Genomic DNA, 12,770 nt, shown 5'->3' on the forward strand with positions numbered 1-12,770 from the left:
ACCTCTTTGGCCTAGAGACAATCTATGACATACCGTCACAGCTCTGCTCAGCAGACCATGCTGTAAGCAAGAACTTCGCAGTTACAGCCTTCCTTGGGCTTCCTCCTCTTCTCCATACTGGCCAGCCTCTACCTACAGCCCTGCATTTTCACAGCCTCACTGTGGACAGCAAAAACTTATGAGAAAACGTTCAGAGGAGGACAGGAGTCATGCAGAAATGGAGAACCAAGACCACAGATAAAGTCAACCCAGACATGCAGGCAGGGTCACCGGTCCCAGCCTGCAAACGCCTGGCAAAAGGGTTTGAGGAAAACCTGAAGCTGGAGCAGGCACCAGGCTGAGTTTTAATTTGCTGTAGCATTCAAACATGCAGCTGTACTTGTCACCGTGGTACAGATCGACCAAGAACCAACAGAGTGATTACAAACAAACAAAACATCCAGCCTGTCTAGCCCACAGTCCAGTTACAAGTCTTCCAAAACAGAACATTTGCCTGAGTCAGTGACCTCCAAAACTCAGATCTGGAAACAAACTTCCTCTGGGTGTTTCACATTCCTTTGGTCCTGGTCCCTAACGCAATGTTTGTGTCACTTGCTAAAAAAATCCACAGCAACAGGCTTTCCAAATAAATTAAAAGGGAAGTGATTCAGTTCTTTTTCTCGGATTACATCTCAAATAAATTTTCATAGAATAAGCTTTGGAAACTATATTATGACCTGTCAATTACTGGTTAGTAAAGCAATGCTGATACTGTGACAAACTAATCATATTTTTAAGGACAAAAATGTTAATGTGGCTGCTTTTAATTCAGTGCTGGGTTTACCAAGATTTTGCAAGAATTTTAAGCCCGAGTAAAGCACTGTACTTACGCACAGTTATACCAATTAAAGTGCCCAGGCTGAGTTCTCTTGACACAGCACTCCTTGTGCTACACAGAGATAGCGACAGCCTCAGCAAGATAGACTGAACTTTACACACAAATATCAAAAGCTACATAACAATTCCTTAATGGTTCCAGCTTGTGCTGGTCTCTCATGCAGTCCTTGCTATGACTTGCTCAGAAATAGCAGCAAGTCAGCCCTCTTTCTGCTGCAAGCACTGATGCTTGATCACAGTCCTATTTCACCATGAAAAAGTGTGATATCCTTTTATTCTGCTATAAACCATACTCCAGAGTGGATTAAGAATCACAATTTCATATAATCACCTACTTGGCAGATAACATAAATCATGTGATAACACAAATTTAAATATAGCCTTATGCCTCTGCCCCAGACTCAATCAGATCAGAGAGCGAACTGCAAGACTTTCAGATTCATATATTATGATGCAAATGAGTTTTGTAAATTGTGACCTAGTTCCCATGTTAGGAACAGTTGGGACCAACAGCAGGAACTATGTGATGAATGTGAGCAGTGGGGGTAAGCAAGGAAATTAACATTTGTTCTTAATTTGAAATGGATTTTTAATCACTTCCAGGTGCCTCAAAGAAAGTGCACGCGCTTGTTTACTATAATCATTCTGACAGAAGAATGCATATAGGAGGTAACACGTTTTTGTTTTACTAATTGAAATGTTTGGGCATTGGTGTCAAACGAAGGACCAGAATACAGCTCTTTCTGGATGATTTACTGAGTGCACAATGAAGGACTGTGAAATGAAGTTTTTCAATTGATCTGTTCCTCAGGACTTGTTTTATAAGGAAAATGAATTGCAAATACCCTCTAAAATGGACTGGGTATTAGATCACATCAATCTCTCCAAATGTAGTTGCTATTTTTTCAGCTAGAGACCTGAGAAACTAGCTCTCAGAAGACCCTGCTCAGGGATTTAGCTCCGTAAATGTCAGCCACCTGCTTAACATGATTTAGCATAGTTAGTGGAAAATATTGAACTCAAAATTCTGCTTACCCTGTAACAGTGAGCCTACAACAACATACATGCTGAACTCCAGCCTGAGGCAGCTATCTGGTAAACTCTACTGTTCGAAATGAGGGCACCAGCAAGGGTGTAACCATTTGAAAAACAGAGAGATTTTCATGATAAGCATATCTATAGAGTTGGTATTATCATTGGAAACTGTTAGCTGTAGAAGAGTTAGGGCGTCAACTATCCTGAAAAACAGAGTCTCAGCTCCCTCTGGTGGAAAAAGTAATTTTCTGCAAAACAGTTTAAGTGAGAAAGGCTGGTTTCTGCTACCAGCCTCAAGGCCATGAGATAATTAAGATGAGAGTAAACAAATCCCAAATCCTCCATTTACTTAGGACTGGAACTTCCTAGAAGTTGATGTGAAATATCATGACTCCCAGGCTGTTGCAGAGCAGTTGCACAAGACCATGCACTCAGCAATTTCCAGCTGTGGCAGGTGGCCAGGGGAGCCTTCACCTTTCCTGGATGGAGTTCTCCAGATGTAAATGACGGTACATAAGACGACTCATGAACCAAATGATAGCCCCGAGGAAAACATACACACACATACCCCCAAGCAGTTCTAGTATTCTCTCCATAGTAACCAACTTCTAAGCCCCATAAGAAGACCCTTCCCCAAGGGGAGTGGAAGCACACTTCCAGGGCATGTGGGGCTTGAAAGGGTAAGGTCATCACCCTCAACATGCCCAGACAGTGACAAAGTCTTTCAGTTGTACGTTTCTGAAGTCTTACTGCCAACAGAGCACAATGTCACACATACAAGAAGTGTAATGCTAAGCCTCAGATCCAAGCCTTGCGTGTCTTGGTCTTAGACACTCTGCATAGATTAATCCAGTCAAAAATAAAATAAAAAAAAAAATCTCCTTTTGAACTTCAGCACAACTCAAAACTATTTTGAAAGGCTTAGTGACGAGTCCAGTACTAATGCCAAAAAACTCTTTTCACTAGATGCAATTGTTCCTAGTCTGCAGGTAAGCGTATTAACAAAGACACCCAGCTTCCTTGTGAGTGCTTTGCATCAGCAAAGAAACAGCAATAGTCTAGAACTGCGTCACCATTTGTCCTTGCCTTCTTGATAGCAACGAAAATTCAAACTGATTTCCACCATACATACACTAGATATATTTAAGGTTATTCCATCCTTTCTAATCCAAACCAATCATACAAGATATCTGTCCTTCTTCATCATGAAGTGGGGAAAGTAACTCCTGGAAGTATGCCAGCTGCTGTCACAAAAAGTCAATAAACAGAAAGTACATCACTGTTTCTCATTAGAGGCATCAACAGCTCCGCTGTAATTAAGCACACAACTAGCTCCTCTGACAAATTCATTGTAGCTCCTGTAAACAGAATTGTGAGTAATTCCTGCAGTCACAAACACACCAGAATGACTTTTTACAATAATGGGGTTCTGAAAACAGTATTTCACACTGCCACAGAAAGAAGACTTACAGATCCAATGAAAGGAATACAGTAGCAAAAAAGTATTTATTAGAAAAACATTATTCAATTTCACAGTGAGGGATTAAGACCCATACTTGCTCCTTGGAAATAGCAGAACTGAGCAATCCTTTGACAGTAGGGCAGCAGGTCAGGTCTGCAGGTGAAGTTTGAGAACAGTAAAATACTGTTTCCAAAGCCAGAGGAATTTGAGGGTGGGGAAAGGAACAAAAGCAAAACCAGCCTACCAAATACCCTTGGAGTGTTTTGTGCAACATTTTTCAGCAGAGAAAAGCTATTAAGGCTGAACAGTAGTGTTGTGGTTTAGGTTTGAAGTTTTGGTTTCACACATTCAAATATTAAAAAAACAGCCACTGCATGTACAACTTGATCTGTGTGTGCACAATTAAAAATAATTTAGTAACTAACAGATTTTTCTCCAAAAGGGCAGTTTTCTACTGGCTGAAGTGTCTATGCATTTAACTGGAAGTCTCACAATGACTGCAGCTCCATCAGCTTCGCTTGTTGACAAGGAAAGCACACTGCTTTCAATCTTCTGCACGAACACCAAGTCGGCTTACGTAGCTCTCCCAAGCTGCCTTCCTGTACTTCTCTGCTTCTTGAAGACGGTCCGAGGCTGACAAGATGCCACGTCCCACAATAATGATATCTGAACCTTTTTCACTAATAACTTCCTTGGGGCTTAGGTACTTCTGTCCAAGGTTATCACCTGAAACAGAGATACCATTTTTTTTCAGTTCGTACAAAACTACTTATCTACTAAAAACCTTCAAAGAGGTGCTAGAACAGAGAACAGATATGCTGTTCCAGCTGTCACCCTAACAATCCACAGACATAACTAGAAACTGTCTCCAACTAATGAACCCAGTATTACACAGACCAAATTTTACAGAGGGCGCCCCCTTTTTTCATGATTTACCAATCACAATAGATGGAACAGTTACACAAAGAAGCACCGGTCAGGATTACCGAAATAAGCCTTAGCCTTCTTTAAACAGGCAAATCCCCAAACATTCACATAAAAGCTTGCAATTTCACTTCGGGTTTCATTAGAATTAAGTATTGCAGAGAAACACATCTTCCCTGCCTGGTTCAGTGATAACCTGTTTAGTCAATATAAATATAAAACTTCCAACTCACTGATACTGCATCCTTATCAGTATCAACAGTGTTAAGACTTCTGTATTTGTTTAAAATCTCTTTTTCTACTCCTACTGAGTAGTTGTACATCTAGCCTAACACCTATCTGAAGACATTTCACATGTATCAAGGACTGTGCTTTATGGTATGCACAGACCTCAGCACATGAGCAAAGCTGCGCAGCCTGCTGGTTGTCTTTCAGAGCTCCCAGGAAAGATCAGTACACCCAGAAATACTGAAGGCAGCCCATAATGGCAAATATAGACTCCGCCCACCAGAGAAACAGCAACCAAACCCTCTTCAGAAGTCACTTTTTCACTGAAGGCTAGATGACTTACTGTATTTACAAACAGACTATAAGTATTTCAGAAAAAGTTACCTCCAGCTTGCAGCTGCACGCCTGGAGTTAAGTGAAGAAATTCTGGTTTATTACTAACTCTTGATCCAGATATGAATCCAAAAACGAAATCTGAGTTGTCTTCAGCCATCTGTACCTGAAGATCAGTAAACAGTTACAAACAGTTACCTAAAATTAAGCTAGACTAGCAGTCTGTTTCTCATCCACCCTTTGACACATTAAGCTGTAGAGGGCAGGGGTATGAAACACCTGGTCTTGCTTTACCAATATAAAGTCACCCAGAGCTGACTCACCACTCGCTGTTGCAGCAGGAATGTGAATGTTATGTTTCTTTCTATGTTATAAATAATACAATGAATGAACTTAAACTAATTAGAAATGTATTGCTTAAGGGAAAAAAAAAAGGGGGGGGGGAAGGTAACAGCAAACTTGGCACATTTACTAGAATTCACAGTGTGAACTCCAACCACCTTACACCACTAGCCTACAGCTGCAACCTTTAAACACCACACTGTCAGATTCCCAAGTCTCCGCTTGAAAACAAAAAAAGCCCTGTAATAGTTAGAGCTAGACAGACTGTTGGAAGTGCAAATATTAGAAGCACACAAAACCTCCCTGTCACAACACTTTACAAGCTTTGAACCTGAAACAAGAATGCCTACTTACTGCAGCTTTTGTGTATTCACCGGTTGCAAGTGACCCTTGGGAACTCATCTCAGCAATCAGAAGACAGCCACGCTGAAGAGGAAGACCTACTGCCTTCAGACCTTTCACAATTCCAGACCCTGGAACCACATGGGCATTAACAATGTCTGACCAGGATGCAATTTTGAACACACCACCTGAGAACATGGATAGCAAGACATAGACAAAGTGTTATTAGAAGTGTATTAAACAGGAAACACAAGTTAAACAAAACAAGCTGCAGGCTAAATCATTCACATTTTAAAAGATGGTTTTACTACTGAAGCTTGACAGTTACAAGTTCAGTCTCATCAGACAGTCTAACCACAAAGCATTATCTCTCAGCTTTACTTTTCACAAACACTTCTTAGTATCTCACCTTTAAAATTCATTGAAGTGTTTATGGTAACCTAAAAATCTACTGTCACAGGTGCTACCTTTCAATACAGCATGCAGACCACATGGGACATATGAATCAGAAAAAAACCTGTTCTACAGTTGCAGAAGCAATATTGAATGAAAGCTGTAACAGGCACAGAAGCATACAGTAGCAGGCTGCCTTAAGAAGCCATGCTGCATTTTCTCATGGCAAACAACTACTCAGAGGTACTTACTGAGCACAACCATAGATTCATGAAAAGGTTTAGGTTGGAAGGGACCTCTGGAGGTCATGCCCTCTCAGCAGGGTTAACTTCAAAGCTAGATCAGGTTGCTCAGGGCCTTGTCCCCTTGAGTCTTCTCCAAGGCTGGAGATTCCATAATCTCTCCTGGCAACCTGTGCCAGAGCTGCACACACACCATCAGCAAAGTTACAGTAAATAGAGGTTGACGATAATCACCTTCATATTGATGTTGCACTGTGTTTCCAATGTCTGCAAACTTCCTGTCTTCAAAAATCAAGAATTCATGTCGATCTGCGAGTGTTCTCAACTCCTTTACTACCTCTTGGGTAAAATCACTCAGGATGTCTATATGAGTCTTCAGGATACAAATGCTGGGGCCGAGGAGGGCAGCTAACTGCAGCAGCTCTTTGGAGCTGGTGACATCAGCAGAAAGGCACAAGTTCGTTTGCTTCTTTTCCATGAGTGCGAGAAGCCTGGCTGCAACAGGATGTACCCCCGGCAGCTCAGCACGAGCACTGAAGCTCAGCTCTTTACATAGCCTTTTCGCAGGAGCGGGGCCGTTCTGAGCCACTGGCTCAAACATGTTTCCCTGAATGAATTTCTTCACCTTTTCAACCATCTCAACAGCAACTTCTCCCTGTTGCTGGAGAATCTCCAACGCCCCAGACAATGTGCACACAGAGTGCAGGCGAATTCCACATTCCTCTAACCTGGCCTTCCCACCCTGCTCCCTGTCCAACAGCACTATGGCATCTGTGACTTTTAATCCTTCTTTCTGAAGAACTTCTGCGGTTTCCAGTACACTAGATCCACTTGTTACCACATCTTCAATGATCAAGCATGTTTCTCCTGGATTAATGGTGCCTTCCACCAGCCGCTTAGTACCTTAAAAATAAAAGGCAAACACTCCACTAAATGAAGAAAGTTTAAAAGACCCAAAGAAACCTTAAAAGTATCAAAACTTTCACTTGCTATGCTAATATAAAAGTCATTTGTTCCACATACATGCATAAACCGCAGCATATCCTGAAGTCCAGTGGAACTGGACTTCAAGAGAATAGGAATTTCACACTGTCAGTATGGAGAGGTAATTTGTTTAGTTATTACCTGATACCAGTTATCGTAGTTCTTATCATAGCTCAGTCCCTGACTTGTAATTCAATTCACAAAGACTGTTACTTCTCCAAGTGAATAAAATACTTGTTTCCAGAAGTTATGTTCCATTAATAAAACCAACATATTGATAACTACACAAATTTTAATCTTTAGATAAGAAGACTACAGAAGTTTTATTGCCATGAATTGAATGCTCAGAATTACAAACTGTTTTCTCCGCTTATTTAAAACATCTTTAAAGCAGCCGAGTTATTAGTAGTCCTCAGCACATTTTCTATTTTCCACAGGCTTAATCCGCCTGTTAGAACAATTAGAAGGAGTAAAGCCCCCAAATGCCTTTGCCCTAACCAACAACAGGCACACGTCCATGAAAGGCCTCCCATGAAAGGCCTCCTGGGGGGCAACAACAAAAGCTGCCTAGCTTTCCCAGGAAGCAGCGAGCAGCAGGCAAACATCATGCCTCGAGTATGGTGCTTAGACCATGACAGCCTAAAAAAGGAGTGTATGTACAGTACAGCTTTGCAGTCCATGTGACACCAAAAACCTTGTGCCAGGCAGTTAACTGCCATCACAACTGACTTGTCCTTCACAAGAAGGAACAGCAAATGTTTTCATGCCTGGCACACTGACTAACGTAGGAATGACATTTAGTTGTGACAAGCATCCTTTCTAATTGAATACTGTTCGAAGAGGGTAGCTTTTACAATATGCTGAAATCCAGCTGCTACGGTAGATTAACACTTCAGTCTTCTCTCCCCCTTGCCTCCACCAAAATCCAACAATTGGTTCAATGGGTAGAAGACTGACTGCTTCTCACCTGGCCCACCTTGCCCACTGATTACAGGACTACAGGATTATGAAAGAAAAAGTGAGAGGTAAATGAAGATAAATGAAGATAAGACTAGAAAGTTCCTTTTAGAGTTGATATGCAAAAAGTCCCATTTGGGGGTGAAACGTGGCATTGGTCTCAGCATATTGGAGAAACCAAGTTATAAAGATCAGTTTCTGGAAAAGGCCAATAACCCTGAACTGCAGGAACAGTGCCAAGGAAAGAGAGACACTTCTGAAGCCAAAAAAGAGACAGAGCTCCCTCCCTCAAGTGTCTCCAAACTTACTACAGCACAATTCAAGCTGCACCTTAATCAGCAAGCAGCTGGGAGAGCCTGACCAGGTTGGGATGCTGTGGGAGGTATGTTTTAGGGAAAAGGGGGCTGCTTTTTCAATTGGAGTAGTAGCCTTAAACTGGAATGGAGATGCTGCACATTACAAAAGAATCCCAAAATATAATGTAATTTCACAAACAAGACAAAAAGCAGACACAGATTCTTGATTCGAAGGTTTTACCATAGTCTTTTGCTTCTTTCCTCCGTATAAGCATTGGAATCTGATTTTCAGAGCAGATAATTGTGGCCAATGGCAGCGCTGTGTAAGGAACGCCACATATGCAGTCATACTGGAGACCAGCATCTTTGGCTGTTTGAAAGAGAAGATCCGCAACCTGAAAAAGAAAAGCAGGTATTTTTTAAGAGACAGATCAGAGTGATCATCACTGAACACATCCTTAGGAAGTGTCCCTGCCTATGGCAGGGGTGTTGGAACTCGATGATCTTCAAGGTCCGTTCCAACTTAAACCATTCTATGATTACAAAGGGAAGCAATGCAAATGCATGAAAACCTCTCTCCTTTACACCATTTGACAGTCGCTGTCCCTACAGCGAGCAGACAGCCCCACACCTCCACCCGGCGGGCTCCGGGCCAGCAGACGCCGGCCCCAGGAAGGGCTCTCTGGAGAGGCCCCAGTCGCGCTCCCGTGCCTCCTCCCCCTCCTCCTCCTCCAGCTAACAGGAGCTCAGAGGCACAGAGAGACCCGAGAGCTCCCGTGTGTCGGCATGGAAGGGCACCCTGAGGCACGGACAAGCGTTTCCCAGGCCCTCTCCACCGGCAGGGCCCGGCCCGGCCCCTCACTCCCCCCGGCCCCTCACTCCCCCCGGCCCCTCACTCCCCCCGGCCCCTCACTCCCCCCGGCCCCTCACTCCCCCCGGCCCCTCACTCCCCCCGGCCCCTCACTCCCCCCGGCCCCTCACTCCCCCCGGCCCCTCACTCCCCCCGGCCCCTCACTCCCCCCGGCCCCTCACTCCCCCCGGCCCCTCACTCCCCCCGGCCCCTCACTCCCCCCGGCCCCTCACTCCCCCCGGCCCCTCACTCCCCCCGGCCCCTCACTCCCCCCGGCCCCTCACTCCCCCCGGCCCCATCCCCGGCTCGGGTGGGAAGGAGGGTGCCCCCCGGCCCCGTACCTGGCGGAGAAGGCGCGGGTGGGAGACGAGGCCGCGCAGGTCGATGTAGACGGGGGAGGCCCGGCCGCTCTTCAGCACGAAGTCGCCGAAGCGCAGGGCGCCCGCCTCGCGCAGCGCCGCCGCCACGCGCCCCACCGACGCCATCACGCCCCCACGCGCCGCCCCGGCGCCGGGAGATGACGGAGCAGCGCGGGGAGGGGGCGGTGCGCGCTGGGCGCATGCGGGGTGGGAGGGGGGGCGCGCGGGCCCACCCCCCTGAGGGGAGCGCGGTGGTGGGGGTCACCCCGGCCCCCGGCGGGATCAAACCCCGCGGGGCCCGGCCCCACGCGGCCCCGGGGCTCTCTTTCCGCCATGTGGGGCCCAGCCCCGCACGGCAGAGAGCCCAGCGCCCCGTGGCCCGAGGCCCAGCCCGCGCCATCCTGGGCCCAGCCCCACGCGAGAGCGGACCCCGAACGGGGGAGGTGTTGAAGGTCTTCCCCGGCCCACCCCCTCGCCCCGGGCGGCGTATCGTTCCACAAGGAAGCGGAAACCTGCAGGGAGGGTTTGCTGTGACCCGAGACTCTGTGCTCGGGGTGGCTCCCAAAAGGCTGCTTGGTTTCTGAGTTGACCTATGTGTGGCAAAGAGCTGGCGGGAGTGATGGTCCCTTGCTCTGGTGTCCTGTGAACAACCCTCCGGGAAAGATGAGGCGAATAAAGCCATCAGTGAGCTCTTGAACCCTCAAGGCCTTGGGAAGATTGCCGTGCGTGTGAAATAAGACTGACCCGTTCTTCTCTGAACAATTGTATTTAATCAAAAAAGCCCAGAAACCGCATCTTTAGTATTCTCTATTTATAGGAATGCAAGGACAGAAGATGTACAGTTTGAAGATACAGCTGTAGATGATCATATATACTGCAGAATAGTAATAACAACATGGGACAGCAAGTAATCACCTCACAACAGTACACATGAGTGATTAGACTTAAAAAGGAAATATTTACAAACTTACCTTTACAAACAACATTGTGTGCATACAAAATGAAATCTGCAATAAAACTGAAGATACATTTAAGGCAGACCAGCAATACACTGAAATAATTAAGGCTGTGGAATTACTTTGCACCTTGAAAATGCTGAGCTGTTAGAAATACTGTTTCTTTTTTCCTCCTTCAGTTGATTGTTGCAAAGATTGAAAAATCATCAATATATTCCAACTGTCTGCTCTCATTTCAGAGACTAAGTCAGAGATTTAATATTTTTTTTCCACTTTCTATTGCATTTGTCTTCTAAAAGTTACCAGCAAATTGACCTCAGTGGCAGAGCAATGCTGAACAGTTTGGTAGAAAGAGAGGTAAAAGCACCAGCATCAGAAGTTGGACATGAAGGTGAGATATGGCTTGAGTAGAGATGTTGGGTTTTCACTAGCTCCATAATAAAGACTACAGTTACAGCGAATATTCAGCATCCTGACGCTATGGTAACATTCACCACTATACAGATCCCAGAATGAGAATTCATCACTTGATGGCAGTGTGCAGTCAGCCTAATAAAATGGGATTTTATTTTGTTTCCTTGGGAAAGCACCATTTTCTGATGGGACATGAAAGAATGAGCTGGAAATTAAATCCAAGCCCTGTGTTAGAGGAGAATCTACCTCTACAGTGAAAGGAACAGAAACAAAACCAGGTGGTTAGCCCCTGTGCATGTTAATTATCCGTTAGACGTTTGTATATACAGCCTAGCATTTACATCTGTCACGGAAGTTTATATTATCCCAGGTCACTTGATGCAGTCCCCTCATCGCAAGGGTATTAAAAAATGGTTATATATAGTCAGGTCATAATGTGTGGTTCTGCATTTAGCCTTTATTCGTAGTATCTAACAAAGGCCTAATAGCGTCGTCAGACATGCTACTGAACGCCAGTGAAGCCACAGAACTTACACAGGTCAGTTGAGGGCACAGACTTTGTCTCAGCATTAACTTAGTTTAAAAGTAAAATGCTTTTAAAAGTAAATGTTACTAACAAAAGAATAGAGTAATTTAAAAAAAAAAGGGCAGTAAGACTAAAGAAGACGTTGGTACAAGTAGGAAGGGAGAAATTTTATAAATTTTAAATCCTGGATTGCTTTAAAATATTAAAATCTAAACCCCTGAACTCACTGTGTGTCACCCCTGTAGTAGCATGCGTAGGGGGCTTGGTGGAGAGCTGGGGATCACCAACAGGGCAGCAAGTGCTTTGGACACCTGATGGGAGCTGACAATGTTACATGGGCGATCAGATCTCTTATTCGATGGCTAAGAGTGAAACTTTCTGGCCTGGCTGCTCCAAGTGGGGAGAGAGGTTAGTTTGTCATTGCCATGCGCATTCTTTACTTGTGGCCATCTTAAATAATGAGTGCGGCATGTCACTGTGCCCTCCAGGCTCTGTTTCAATGGCGCCCTTGCTGCAGGCTTGTCACTCAGCCCAGCACCAGGGTGACACTGTGAGCAAGTGTATTTTGATGTCAGTGCAGGGTAGGACCACCGTGAAGATGTCTGAAGCTGGTGGCTGTGTATGTAGTGCCAGTCTGTACTGAGCTTGTGATGCTTCATTGCTAGCATTACTGTTGGTCATTCTAGCTGCTCTGAAGCTGCTGCAGAAATTACAGGGTGCAGCTACCATTGCCCCTCACTCGGCTGTCTTGGGAATACCCTGAGTGCTAAAGCTGCAGGTGGAAGTCCCCCTCAGAGTCAGTGGCTCTCTGGGGAGCTCTGTAAAGGCCTAACAGAGCTTTATGAGAAACTGTGTTTCCCCGTGTTTGTTACAGCCAATATTTCATGCACAAAAAAATCCAGTAGTTGAAGAATGCTGCAAAAGGGGTTGGCTGTGGTATAAAGGGAGTTGGCTGTGGCGCTTCTCACAGTGGGTTCACTCCAGGTCTCCTTACCGAGCTTCTGTAACCTCTTTACAACAGAGTTACAGGACCTGTTGGGTCTGCAGCGAGGCCACAGGTTGGCTGAAAGAGACCTCAAGAAAGCAAGGTCAGAATACTTCCTCTGTATTTATGATACAGCAGCATTTCATGTCAACTTGATGTTATTCAGGCAAAAGAAATCTTTGAGATAAAATGCAAGAATGGTTGATAATCGCAAACGTATCTGGAAGTACCAACAGGTTCAAGTTTTCCTCAATATGCTCTAAGAA

General features: G+C 45.0%; 1 protein-coding gene across 1 annotated transcript; it reads right to left on the reverse strand.

Moving 5' to 3' along the window:
* Nucleotides 1-3,408: 3,408 nt before the first annotated feature.
* Nucleotides 3,409-9,739, reverse strand: UMPS (uridine monophosphate synthetase). Its single transcript, XM_082484367.1, has 6 exons — nt 9,606-9,739; nt 8,656-8,809; nt 6,412-7,080; nt 5,555-5,730; nt 4,910-5,024; nt 3,409-4,099 (listed from the first exon to the last, which is right to left on the reverse strand). Exons 2-6 carry the CDS (start codon nt 8,687-8,689, stop codon nt 3,918-3,920), a joined length of 1,176 nt encoding a protein of 391 aa, XP_082340493.1. The 5' UTR covers nt 8,690-8,809; nt 9,606-9,739; the 3' UTR covers nt 3,409-3,917.
* Nucleotides 9,740-12,770: the final 3,031 nt, after the last annotated feature.

This window comes from Vanellus vanellus (genome assembly GCF_965231255.1).
Source record: "Vanellus vanellus genome assembly, chromosome: 5".
Classification (NCBI taxonomy): Eukaryota; Metazoa; Chordata; class Aves; order Charadriiformes; family Charadriidae; genus Vanellus; species Vanellus vanellus.